General features: G+C 40.1%; 1 protein-coding gene across 12 annotated transcripts in view; it reads right to left on the bottom strand.

Annotated features, from left to right (window-relative positions):
- Positions 1 to 12820, bottom strand: part of PDE1C (phosphodiesterase 1C) — a 347698-nt gene that overhangs the window by 48186 nt on the left and 286692 nt on the right. For all 12 annotated transcript variants that reach the window (XM_030007697.1, XM_030007696.1, XM_030007699.2 and 9 more), the window contains 4 exons: positions 12400 to 12481; positions 7097 to 7217; positions 5700 to 5875; positions 500 to 799 (listed from right to left, as the gene is read on the bottom strand). In XM_030007697.1, coding sequence (XP_029863557.1) covers positions 500 to 799; positions 5700 to 5875; positions 7097 to 7217; positions 12400 to 12481 — 679 coding nt within the window. The remainder of the gene's footprint in view (positions 1 to 499; positions 800 to 5699; positions 5876 to 7096; positions 7218 to 12399; positions 12482 to 12820) is intronic.

Below are 12820 nucleotides of genomic sequence, written 5' to 3' on the forward strand. Positions count from 1 at the left end.
AAACTAAGCAAACAAAGCATAAATAAAGTAACTCTTAAAAACAGAGAGGGGGGGGGAAATCCTCTGTCCCAAAACATATTTATAGCTGTGACTCTGTTCAAAGATACCTTTAACTGGCCTTAAAAAGAGTTTATAAGCCAACTTTGCCTTCTCCTCTGTCAGTCACCCAAACAATGAAGCTGTTCATTGAACCAAGGGTATTTGTTTCAGCTTTTCAGCCTGTGTATCATAAGAGGCTGCTTCATTTTCATGAGAAAAGACATTTTTTCCTTTCCTCCAAAAGCACCAAGCAGGTATAATGAATCCCATCTTCTACAGAAGAACAGTACGTGGGAGTCAATTTACAGGTTACAATTCCCATATGCAGGTGACTATGCCAATGTCCAGGAAAAGGCTCTGAGCCCAGGACATCCTTTCAGGACACCAGGTTCCCCCATCACTGAGGTGAGATATTGGTTTTACGGCTGGATTTACATTTCAGTGGAAGGAGAGAACTCACCATTCTGGACATGCTGTTTCTCTTCTCCTGCTGCGTGATAAGAGTCTGTTCCCTTATCTGTCCTAGGTGCATTTTTCCCTTGAGAGGCTTCGTGTTTATTCACCCCAATTTGCCGAGTCCCATTTACATGATTCTTATTGGAATCTGCGCTTTTGTTTTCCCCAGGATTTGGTTCTTTGCTGTTCTCTGTCTTTGCTGCTGTGGCATCTTCAGCTGGCTTCTTCTCATCCTTTTCATCTGTTTTCTTTTCATCTGTTCCCTGATGAGCATTTTCCTCTGCTTCTTTCTTAGCATTTTCTTCTGCATCCTCAGCAAAGAGAGAAGCAAAACAAGGAAAGAAATCATGACTATCAGTCAATTTGACAAGAATGATGTAACTCACACATCTAAGTCTACTTCAGCTTTTTACGTGCAAACAGCAATTACTTAGATAAATGTAGGAATTGACTTGACATGGGAAAAAGAGCACAGGAGAATATTTAAGGAAGTATTCTGAAAAAAACACCCCATGTTGGCCTAAATGTATATTATGTGCATGTCTTTTTTTTACTATATAAGGTTCACCTTTGAAAATGCAGTTCCTCAAAATTCTTAAAAGGCAAATTAAAAAGAGATATTAGCTATTGAAGGCTCTAGGGGTGCCAAGGTTAGTTTCATTTTTGACACACAACAATCAGTCAAATGACGTTCAGTTTATCTCATACCATACCATGTAATTCTAAGCACATAAGAAGTCTTGGTTCTTTGGTATCTACTTTTTTTCCCTCTTATTCCAGGTTGCTTCCAATGCCAGCTTCCTAATCTCTTCTGTTGCACTTACTGTTATCCTTTCTTTATGGCTCTGTTCTTTCTTGGCAGACTAATATATTGCTACGAGTACTTGCCCTTCCACCTCAAAAAGTCTTGCAGTCAAATTTGCAGAAATATGCAAAGGTATAAATTCAAAAGTGAGTGTTGAACAACAGCAGCATCTCAAAATACTGTCATTCAGAAAAAAAAATGAATTCACTGAGAAGCCATTTTCCCCCATTCAAGATACTACTCCTGGTTTTGTTTCTTATCCAAACCATAGGTACTGATGCAACACACACTTACAACATAGGTTGCAAATTACTTTGGCTCCAGGTGTTGAGATCACTACATTTCTAGCCCAGGTTGGGTACAGCACACCCCCACAGACTCAGCTGCAAAGGCTCTGTGTGGCTTCCTGCCTCACACTGGAAAGCAGGACTCAACCACAGTCCCTCAGTGCAGCCCTTGAGCTAATAAACATGGCTGGGTGTGCACAGACTCTCGGCAGAGACTCCATAATTTTCTGTCCTTTTTCCATGATCAATAGAGACTTATCTGCCAAAGCAGCTCAGTAGCTCAGCACACACTCTATTTGGAACCTGTGAGCTTATGCAGTTTCAAGAGCATATGTATATCCATACTGAGTCTAAGCATTCAGATGTGACCACCCTACGCCTGTATTAAAGATTCCTGGGTCAGCAATATCCCAGCCCACTCATTACCCCATCGTGGGCAACCAATTGCCCTTTAATTGTGATAAGAATCACAGATGTTTCTCCTGTTTTCTCAGAGATTGTGTAAACTGATGAGGAGAGGAGCAGATCCTACAAAACACTGAATAATGTCTACCTTGGTCCTACAAAAGTATTCTTGACATCTATAGGGAAGATGGTTTGTTCCTTACAGGAGCAGGCTCTTGGCCAGTGAGTAAAAATTACAAAAGAATTTCTAAGTGTCTTGTCAAATACTTCTTATGAGTGAATCAGAACCAGTTTTGAGAAAAATGTACCGATGGGATACAAGAGAGAAAGGGGGAAAATCGTCTTTATAAGAAATGCCAATCTATATTTCCTTGCCAGCAGCTAACTAAAGTTAATTAAGTTTTAAATTAATAAATTATGGCTCACATGAAAATATAATTAAATTAGATATGAGCCTCCCTCACTTTATTAATCATTCCTAAAATCTATGGTAGCTTCCATAGATAGCTCAGCTAGGTATGTTGATATTTTCTCTGGAGTCTCATGGTAGAAGGATTCCTCTCATTTGGGGATCTGAAAAAGAAATGCTGCATTTTGCACCTGAACCACAGGAGAGAAATTTGGCTCAGGAGACTGAGGCTTGCTACAGCACTGTTGGATGAGTGCCTCTTGTCAAAATTAGTGTCAGAAAATACTCAGGGTGTTTGTTTATTCAGTTTTTTATTTTGTAGCTATTTAATGATGATCCTTTAAGCAAAAAGAGATCAGTAATAAACCCACTTACTTTGCCCACACAGTCCGAGAAATCTTCTATAAATACCACACTCAGGATAAAAATAGCTCACTGATGCTTTTTGGGACAATGCCATTACCAAAGGGAATACAGTATTCTACAAATAATTTAATAATAATAATAGTAACAGTAATAGTAATAATAATAGATGGGTTTCCTCCCCTTCTGATCCTCAGTTGCTATTTGTTGTCAATCAACAGTTAAATGCTTTATCTATCTTATCTTAATAATTCTTTTTTTTATTGGCAGAGCATCTTGATGCATTGCAAGACACCGGTTTGATGGGGGTCAGCAATTTAAACTCCTGCTGTGTGGCAGGCCCTGCTGCACATGGCTAAGACAGGCAAGGCAGATGGAAACGGGTGCGAAGACTTGCTGCAAGTCAGGAGCAAGAGAGCAGCTGAGCAAATGTTTTGATGCAAGGGCTCTGGAGTCCAAGAACAGTTCCTTAGTCCCCAGCCCATACAAGGGTACACTGAGCCATACGTTTGTATAGATCTTTCAGGATAAAAAAATATGTATGCTTGTACTGCTAAATGCACCCAGAAACACAGAAATTATGCAAAAGTCAATGAATTCAGGTGAACAGAAGCTGATACTGCTTTCTGAATCTTTGACCCATGAACTGGGACCCTGATCCAAGTTATTGGAGATGAAGTTTGGCAAAACCATAAAGTAAAGTAAATCAACTATTCAGGGCTAAACGTTGTCAGAAAGGTAAAGATAAAATGACCTACTCCAGGGGTCCCATGTCTAATATGCAGACTGGTGAGCTCTCTGCTTTCAAGTGATCTATTAATTCTTCCATAGACTATCCTCAGGAGCCACTAGAAGGACTTTTTTTATGAGGCAACTGAAAATAAAACATTTTCCTCTCCAGCTAAAGTATTAATAACCAAAAATTTATCATCAGGATACTCTGTAAAGAATGGGTATGAAATACTGTATCAATACATATTACCAGCAGGAGCATTAGTTAAGCAATGTGTGCACATCCACTTGAATCAAAACTTGACATTTACATGTGCACATTTAGAAAAAAGTCTTTATGTAAAGCAGTCCCTGCAAGTGAGTATAAAGCACACTTAAAAGTTAAATATCCAGAATTTGTTATGATCTACTCTATATATTTGTTTTAGGTGAAATATAAGATGGATTTTATTTATTTCCCCACAGGTCTCTCTTGCATATAGGCTTTTTATCTAGTAGATCCTTAGCAGACAAGCAAGTATGTATGGTACATGTTGAAATGAAATCCTTAAAACTAGTTAACTGTATTGGCTTCATTCACTCAACACTGCTATACTGTGAGACACTGACCGTGTTAAATGCTTTGCTTGTTTGGTTAGCTTTAATTTGTTTGGTCCACAAAGAACCAAGAAATAGTAAATACTGATTAAAAAAAAAAAGCTTAAAAAAAGCCCCTGGCAAATAAGCAGATTTTGAATTACGTTTCTGTTTTCATTTTCATGGAATGCCTAGAAAGGCTTTTCCTGAATGGCAAGTTTTAATCACAAAGGAAAATTTAATTTGAATAATAATGCATGCTTTCCTGCACCTTTAGACAGGCCTTTCAGTTGGAGAGGAACAATGTGCTCTGGCAAATCAAAGAACTACGCCAAACCTTCCATCAGTCCTGACGCCAAGGCCACATAATACATTAAAATCGAACTCCTTCCATTTACATGAAATACAACAACTCCATTAAATAAGGGTTTGAGTAACAAGCATTCAGCTCAGATAAGAAATTGTATCACAAACAGTTTAATGAAGAAAAAAAAATAATCAGTGATACATTGAAGCTTTTTTGGTTCCAAAGCTGGTCTAAATCACGGGAGGGCTCAAGGAGACCTTGGGCAATCATCCAGCACCTGGAGGCAAGGGGCAGTTATACCTATGTCATTCTCAACAGATGGATCTCATTAGTTCCGAAAGGCCTCCAACAATGGAGATTTGCCAATGTCTAACTTATTATCAGTTTATAATCACCTGCCAATTTTTTCTCCTCTTAACAGCCCAGGGTATTTGAATAAAAAAATAATTCCCTTATTTTGCAGCTGCAGTAGTCTTCAGAAAACTGCTTTCAGCTATAAATCTTCTCAGCTATAAACAACAGTTACCATCATTCTTATTGCTGTACTCTGTATTGTCTGCAACTGGTCCATATGTTTCCTGAACTGGAGTGGCCAAAATTGGACACAGGACTGCTGTGAGGGCCTTGTTACTGCTGGAAAAATGGGAAGAATGCCAGAGGGATCTTAGAAGCAAGGTGTGGGGTTTTGGTTTTGGTTTGGTTTTTTTTTTTTTTTCATTTGGGGGTGCAGGGAGCGGGTTGGGGGTCTTTTTCAGTAGCATGGCAATATTCAACCATGGTCAACTTGCAACCAACACAGCCGTCATATTCTTCTGAAATATTTGCAGTTCCTCCCAGATTGATGACATCATGAGCATTTGCAGCACAGTTCCCAATTCATTATCCAAGTTATCACTAGAAATAGGAAACCAGCTGTGAATCCAGAATATCTTGTCCTTCTTCCCTGAACTATCATATATACCTCTTTCAGTCTTAACAGTGAACAATTGATAACCTATCTCTACAAATGCTGTTCCAGCTATTTTTGCACCCACCCTGAGTCTGACTCATGACTTTAGGGGACCTCCCTTACAATTACTTTTTTTTCCTCCCATTGTCCATATCCTCTTCATTATGTACACTTACACCATGTAAGAAGAGTATAAGGCACAGATGAGTCACAATATTCCTATCTTTCTGAACTCAGTGTAGGTTGTTGACCTTGAAAAGCAGATTCTTTCAAACTAACAGTGCTTACTTGGAGAATAATTTGATTGAAGAAGAGCTTGAAGAAGAAGTGAAAAGAATTTTTATTCTTTCACTAAGAAGCCTGGCTGTTACCTTTGGTAGCTTGTGCTTTCCATTTCTCCCGGTTCTGCTGCACCACCTCAGTCCAGGTGGCTTTAAAACATTTGAAGTCCACAGTGAGTATGGAGCAGTTGAGTGAGGCACTTCCTTCGGACCCAGTGCTCTTGACACTTGATCTTTTAACTTCGGAGGGATTAATGCTATTCAGACTGGGACACAAGATCACAAAACACAGAAGAAATCAGTATGCCATACACCCAAATACAGCTAAGAAGAAATAATGACTGTAAGTCTAGATAACTTAACAGAGTCAACCAGGAAAATCAAAAACTAAGCTTGATTCCCTCATCCTCCCCTCGCTCCGACCCACCCCAGGGCAATGATGTTAAAGCAAACACCACAACCTGAGCCAGTATTAGAAATAAAGGGCAGCTTTTCCCTGCTTATTTTTTGGTATTCACAGTCCCTAAGAAATAGAATCACTCAAAGTGTTGCCATTACCTTTATTGTGCATCTTCACTCCCTAAATATTAATTGGAGAGTCAGACAATTCTAGAAATCAAATATGTCAAAGGAGGAGCCTCCTAAAATTCACCATGGGAGCCATTAGGCACAGGACAGGAGGCCAGCCTCTGTCCAGGGCTTGGTGACCTCAGCTGAGGCTGAAATCAGGCACTCATTTCAGTTACACACCCTACAGTTGTCTTTCAAGGATGGACACTTCATTGCGCACATATTGATATAGGCAGCAAGACCGCTGACATAGAAAAATATTGGTGCTTGCTCTTTGTATAACAGCCCAAGAGTAAAGAAGTCACCTGGGAGAGGGAGTCCTGACTTGGTAGCCCTACTCTAGGGAGCACTAGCCATGTGGCATTTGAATCCCAAGACATGCCCTGTCCATGAAACTACTAAAAGAGTAGTTTCTCTACAACAGCAGAGCAGGTTGAATGGGCCAAGAGTCCTTACACCTGAATTCCAGGTAAATTCTGGTCGTACTTCACACATTTGCATAACCCTAAATACTGTCACTAAAGTATGCTTATACATCTCAGTCCTCTTTGGTATTTCAATCTCATTTATACTTCTAGACATGAAGAAATGAGTGCCTCCAAACAAGTCCCTCTACCTTCTCTTTGACATTAGTGACTGAGAGAGTACTAAAGTTCACCTGACTGCATGGCTACAACCATCTGTGCTCACTGCCTTTGGAATCATGGCTTGGGTTCATGCCAGCCTCCCCTTTTGCCCTCCCCTGGGCTGGAGTTTCCCTGCAACAAAGTCACGTCACAAGGTGAGCTGCAGTGTTGGCAATGCAGATATGGGGCTTTAAGCCACATGGAAGACATACACTGTGGTGGGGAAACTGGGGGAGTTGGGTGCAGTGGCAGCATGTGCAGAGTGAAAGGAAAGGGCGCATGGTTATTCACCTGGAACGCCTGAACCCAGACATGCCAGAACGGGAAGCTTCATCAATGAGCGGAGTCACAATCTTCTCAGTCATGTCAGTCAGCACAGTAAAAGTGGGTTCCACAATGAAATCAATGAAACCTGAGCAGAAACACAAGCAGAGTCAAGCAGGCAAGACGAGGATTTATGTGGAGTCACTGCTTCAGTGATCACAGACAACCACACTGTAAAAGACAGAGTAAAAAAATTATACCTTGAAAAAGGGATAAGCAAATACTAGAAAGGGAAAATGGAGTTATACATTAATCCCTGACCCAAGAGCCTGGATATAGCATGCAATAAAAGGTACCTACTTCAACACCAGAAAGAAACTGTGGCAAATCAGAACGTAAACAGATGCAGCAGAACTTGTTTTATACGAGGAGTGTGATATTGAAGCCAAATTCCTAGCAGATTTGGATAAAACCCAGTTTCAAAGATGAACTCTCTAAAAGCAGAAAAATAATGTAACAGTAATAATACTGGTAAGCTTTGCTGGTGTGGAGTTAACATGCAAACCTCCCTACTGCGTATCAGTGGGTTGCTGTGAATATTCACTCCTCAGTGCTCGGCCAGCTTGCTCTTGTTCATAATAAAAGAGATTTAGATGCTCCCCCCCGCCCCTTTTTTAATATAAGGAAAGGAAAAAAATAAAGGGACAAATAATTTCTACTTCAGTATACAGTTTGGCAGAGATGAATATGGCTCTGATCTGAATGTTGGGAAAGGCAGACTGAAGGGCCCTGTGGCCATAAGCTCATGAGATGAAGGAAAATCCAAGTTGCACAGAAAAAATGTGAGAGTGAGGAGCTTAAAGTACCTTACACCTTCCCCAAAATTCTCACCTGGGGCAAGGGCTATTTCTTATGTTCATTTTAGCACTTCAGTTAGCAAATTTCTTAGCGCTGCAGGTAGCCAAGGAAACAATGACATCCTTAATTCCTCCTAAGGCACATCGGGATTCAGGTCTTTCCCTACTGTTACAATTTTTAAAGATTTGGTAATTATCAACTATTACTTATACATTCATACTATTATAATTCCCCTGACTGGGTCATGTTATGTTTCTATGACAGACCTTGGCGATTCTAGCTGATTACAGAAAGATAAAAGGAGAAGACATCACATGGGCCAGGCACCTGAATTCACAGATACTTTGATCCACATCTTGAGTGCAAAGCAGTTGAGCACCCTTCCAGTTCCATTTCCCTCCCCTGATTTTTGCTAATTTTCTAAAAGGATGGGTAATTAAGTGTATTTTCATGCCTAGCCAAATTAAACATGTTACTTGCAAGTTCTCAGAATTTCATACTAACATTCCGTAAATCCGGAGAAAATATGCATTCAGTCTTATCTGAACATCTGAATCGTGTGCCTCCATAACACTGAGACAGTCTTATCTATTCAAATTTAGGGAAAAAAGAACTCCATTCCTCCCACAGAGTTAATCAGAAATGTATGCAGTATAAAGCCACAACAGAAGACTGTGTACTAGATCACAAGCCAGATAATCCCAGCAAACTTCATACAATTTTTTAAAAGCGTGCCACAGGAATCCTGAGGATAATGATAACTTAATTTACTTATGTGTGTGTGTCTGCCTGTCTATATGGCTCTTCTATTCCTGTTCACTGAAAAAAATTTTTACTTCTTAATGACCAAAGAAACCCAAGCCATGGTACCTTGTCACTTCTGCTTGGCGAGTAATACAACTGCCATTTGCTCCATCACCACTAACAACCCTGAGACATGCAAATCTCTGGTATCAGACACTTGACTGTGTCACTAACTTCAGCAGCGAGGTGGTGGGATCCACCTCCTGCGATACTCAACACTTGCACATAAATACAAGGTCCAGTTTTAAGTGTCTAAGAAACAAGTTTTCCCTGGGAGAAGTCTTGCATTTCATCAACAAAGACAGGCAGAGGTGGCACAAGGGACCACAGGTAAACTCAAAGGCAGACCTAGGAGAACCTTTCTTTGATAAGTGGTATTTTTATCTCTATTCCCTAGAACATGAATAAGTTATTCAACTGTTACCTTAAAGTAGGGATTACAATAAAGTTGGGAAACATAATCTGCTATCATAGAAACAAAACCTAGGACTTTATTAATACTTATGTAATTTATGCCATATTCCCAAGTGCCTCCCCCTGCACCGTGTTCTCTCTCTTCCTACCTAAAGACACTGTGATTTAAATATGGTGATTTAGTTTGCTAATTAAAAACCCTGTATATCAAATGATGAACCTGGGTTTTGAAACCTATTAATGCTAATGACCATTTTATCATCCTTTTTCTTCTTCAACAGAATGAGCATGGTAAATATTTCTGTACCCCAGTGATTAAGATGATTTTACCAATTAACACTGCATGCTGAGGGTGGATTCCAGGCACATGCCTAGTGTTCATTCATTCCACCTGAGAACATCACCATGGCAAACACTGGCTAGAGGACACTCTCCCTAAAGCACACCACCACCAAAAAACAAAACAAACAAACAAACAAACAAAAAGAATCATCAGCATGCACTCATCAGCCTTTATCAATATTTTCTGAAGCTGCAATTTTCTTTCTTGCCAGCCAAAGGACAAAAAATAAAAGGATGCTGCTACATTTATCAGCTGCAAAAGAGGACAATGACAACAAAGGCTGATCTCCAGTCAAACAAGCTTCCTACAGTCTGAGACAGACAGAGAAGCTTTAACTCCTGATATTCTTGTTGGGAAATACAAGCCTTGGCCTGGTTTTCTTTGTGGTTTGTTTGTCTCCTCCACTCTGATAAGCAGCCTGACTTCTGGACATGAATCTCCCAACTTCTGTACTTCACTGTGCTACAGAAATATTTACCACACTCATTCTACTGAAAAAGAAAAAGGATGATAAATTGGTCATTAGCATTAACATTAATAGGTTTTAAAACCCAGGTTCATTATTTGATATTCAGGGTTTTTTTAATTAGCAGTTTAAACTCTGAACAATTTCTTCACAAACTGAAGCAACAGGAGAGAGATTCTTTCTTTTGAGGAAGTTTTTGTTGTTAGATTGCTTCATTTCCATGGAAAAAGTCTGTACTGCAAAACCTGCAGTCTGCATTTGTGAAAAACTTGTGTTAATGAAAATGCTTGCCCACTGTTGTTGCATCCACAGTGACCTTAGAGCAGCATACCAGCAACTACAAACAAGTTGAGCGACCAGAACAGGATTTCTAGGCTCTGTCCCTGACAGAACCAAGAGCACAATTTTATTTCACAAAGGACAGAGGTTTTTTATTTGTGGAGTCTGATGGCTGCTTGCTGCAGATAACAGCACAATTTGGAATTCAGTAAGAACTTACTTTTGCAAAGAAATGTAGTAATTATTATTCCAAGGAACAATTAGTTAAGGCTATTAATCAGGTAAATAAATGAATAGGAACAGATTGTTTGTCTGAGAATCTAGCCTACAACTTTGAAAGCCTTACCTCAGCAGATAGCCAGAAAATATAAGAGGTTTTAACAAAGGAGACATTACAGAAAGACACTGCCAATATGTGCAGCAGACTGAGAAATGAAAATTTTATGATGTTAGAAGGCAAGATTTATAGAGAGTAGCCTATTAATGTCAATGGATTACTAAACTGCACAAATCGAATACAATGACAAATAGTATATAACTAAATAAGGATGCCTTTGCATACTGAAGAGTGCCTCTTTTATAAGGTGGAATTGTGCTGGTGATGGTTTAATTCATCATTAATTTTGCAGTGGCTTGACACAAGGGGCATTGGTGCAGAAGTTTCTTGGCTCTACTGGCCTTTCTGAGCAAAGGAGCACAAAAGAAGAGGACAAGGAAAACTGGTTTCCAAGCACACACAACCCTGCATAGAAGGATCCTGTGGGAAGCACAACTCCTCTTCCCTGTAAGGAGTGAGGGACATATCTGAAAGCTGATAGAAGGGATGTGAAAGAGAAGTCTCTACATGCGCTTCTCTCCACACCAGCCAGAGAGAGAGAGAGTTTATCTTCTCCAACTGCACAGCAGTAGGTGTAGTGTGCCCAGGAGTCCTCAATATGGGTTTTAGCTGAGACTGCAGCACTTCAAGTTTGCTGCTGCTTCCCTCCACTGAGCTGCTAGCTGAACACAGCTGTACTGCGCTCTACACACATTCCCACTCTTCTGGGTTACCATTGCAGAGGAGTAAACACTACAAGTCTGGCAACCAGGCCAGGCTTGTATAGGGCTTTTCAAGTTCAGATTCTTGGCTGAACTGTCTAAACTTCCAAAGCCAGAAAAATCTGGGATGGGGTCCCTCGTAGAATGGCTTGCCTAACAGGAACAATGAAATAATTTTAAACAGAAATGGCTCTTAGCCACGGATATGAATCTGAACTTTCCTAGGTTCAGGGATATCTTTGTCTTATTCTTTGAGAGAAATTTCATACTTCAAATTTTTTGTTTGTTTTCCTTTAATACATTTTCTCTCTTTCTGCTTCTGGTCTTGATTCCTTCATTTCTGGGGTCCGCACTACCTTTCTTTTGTTATTCCATTTGGCTCCCTATTCTCCAGTTGAGGTTAGATCACTTCTGTTTAATTCACTTGCTTCCTAGGTATAAAAATCCACCCACAAATCCACCTTTTCTGTTGTCTTTTTTTGCTCCCAGTCTCCTGAACAGTTTTGCTTCACTTAGCCCCTCTTGTTTTCTCACCAAATAACAGGCTTGTTGTCTCATCCTTCTCCTACTTCTTCACTCAATAACTGGAGGACAGGTAGAGAAATAGCTGTTGGTGAGTCTGTAAAAAGATCTCTGTTTCTGAATGGGTGGAGCGGAAAAAGGGTTGCTATTTGCTCAGCTTCAGTGAAAAATATTGGCTGGCTTGAAGCACTGGGACAGAAAGGCTGGGGGGAATAAATGGAAAAACACATAATAGGTTTTGCCCAGGTCGTGAAAGGGACTGATGTTACATTTTCATATCCACCAATGATACTCATATCACAACGTGTTGCCGTGTTTGCCTCATCTTCATAGCTCAGAAAACCACGGAGTAGTGTCACAACCAGGCACTGTAGTAATCTCTGCAGACACATCAGAGGCAACTTGGTTACTGCATGGAACAACCACCATAGATTTGATGGCTCCTCAGCTTTGAGTTGTTGATCTGGGGAAAATAACACCATCGTGCTGTATCTCCTCTCTTTAACATAGTTCCAAATGACTTGAGAACACCATGATCTTAGCCCTACAGGGAGGAGTAAGTTTTGCTTTCAAGATGCTACTTTGCGTGCACCAAAAGGGACATACCTATTTGAGACTGAGCAACCATAGTAGACTTGCGATCACACAGTGGAGAGAAGGGAAGCCCTAGTTCTGCTTCTTTGTCACCCTGGAGAAACAAAATTGAGAAGAAATTAGAAAAAGACAAGACACATTGCACTTTGATATCTTAGGTCATGACTGTAAAAGCCTCTCATTTTACTTTCTTTAATTAAGTTTTGATTTTGGTTTGTTGGTTTGGGGTTTTGTTTTGTTTTGTTTTTTAACACAAATTGTGGAGAATTTCAGTCTGGCTGGAGAAGTTGTAGTCCAAGTATAAGTTGGTGAATTAAGCATCTCGATTCCAGTGAATCCTTCCTCAGACCTTTCCCTGCCTGCTTGGTACATCCGTGTACCAACTAAAAACCCACTTGAACACAAGAACGCTTCTCACTGCAGTTCTCCAGAG

This window comes from Aquila chrysaetos, chromosome 3, assembly GCF_900496995.4.
Source record: "Aquila chrysaetos chrysaetos chromosome 3, bAquChr1.4, whole genome shotgun sequence".
NCBI classification, from domain to species: Eukaryota; Metazoa; Chordata; class Aves; order Accipitriformes; family Accipitridae; genus Aquila; species Aquila chrysaetos.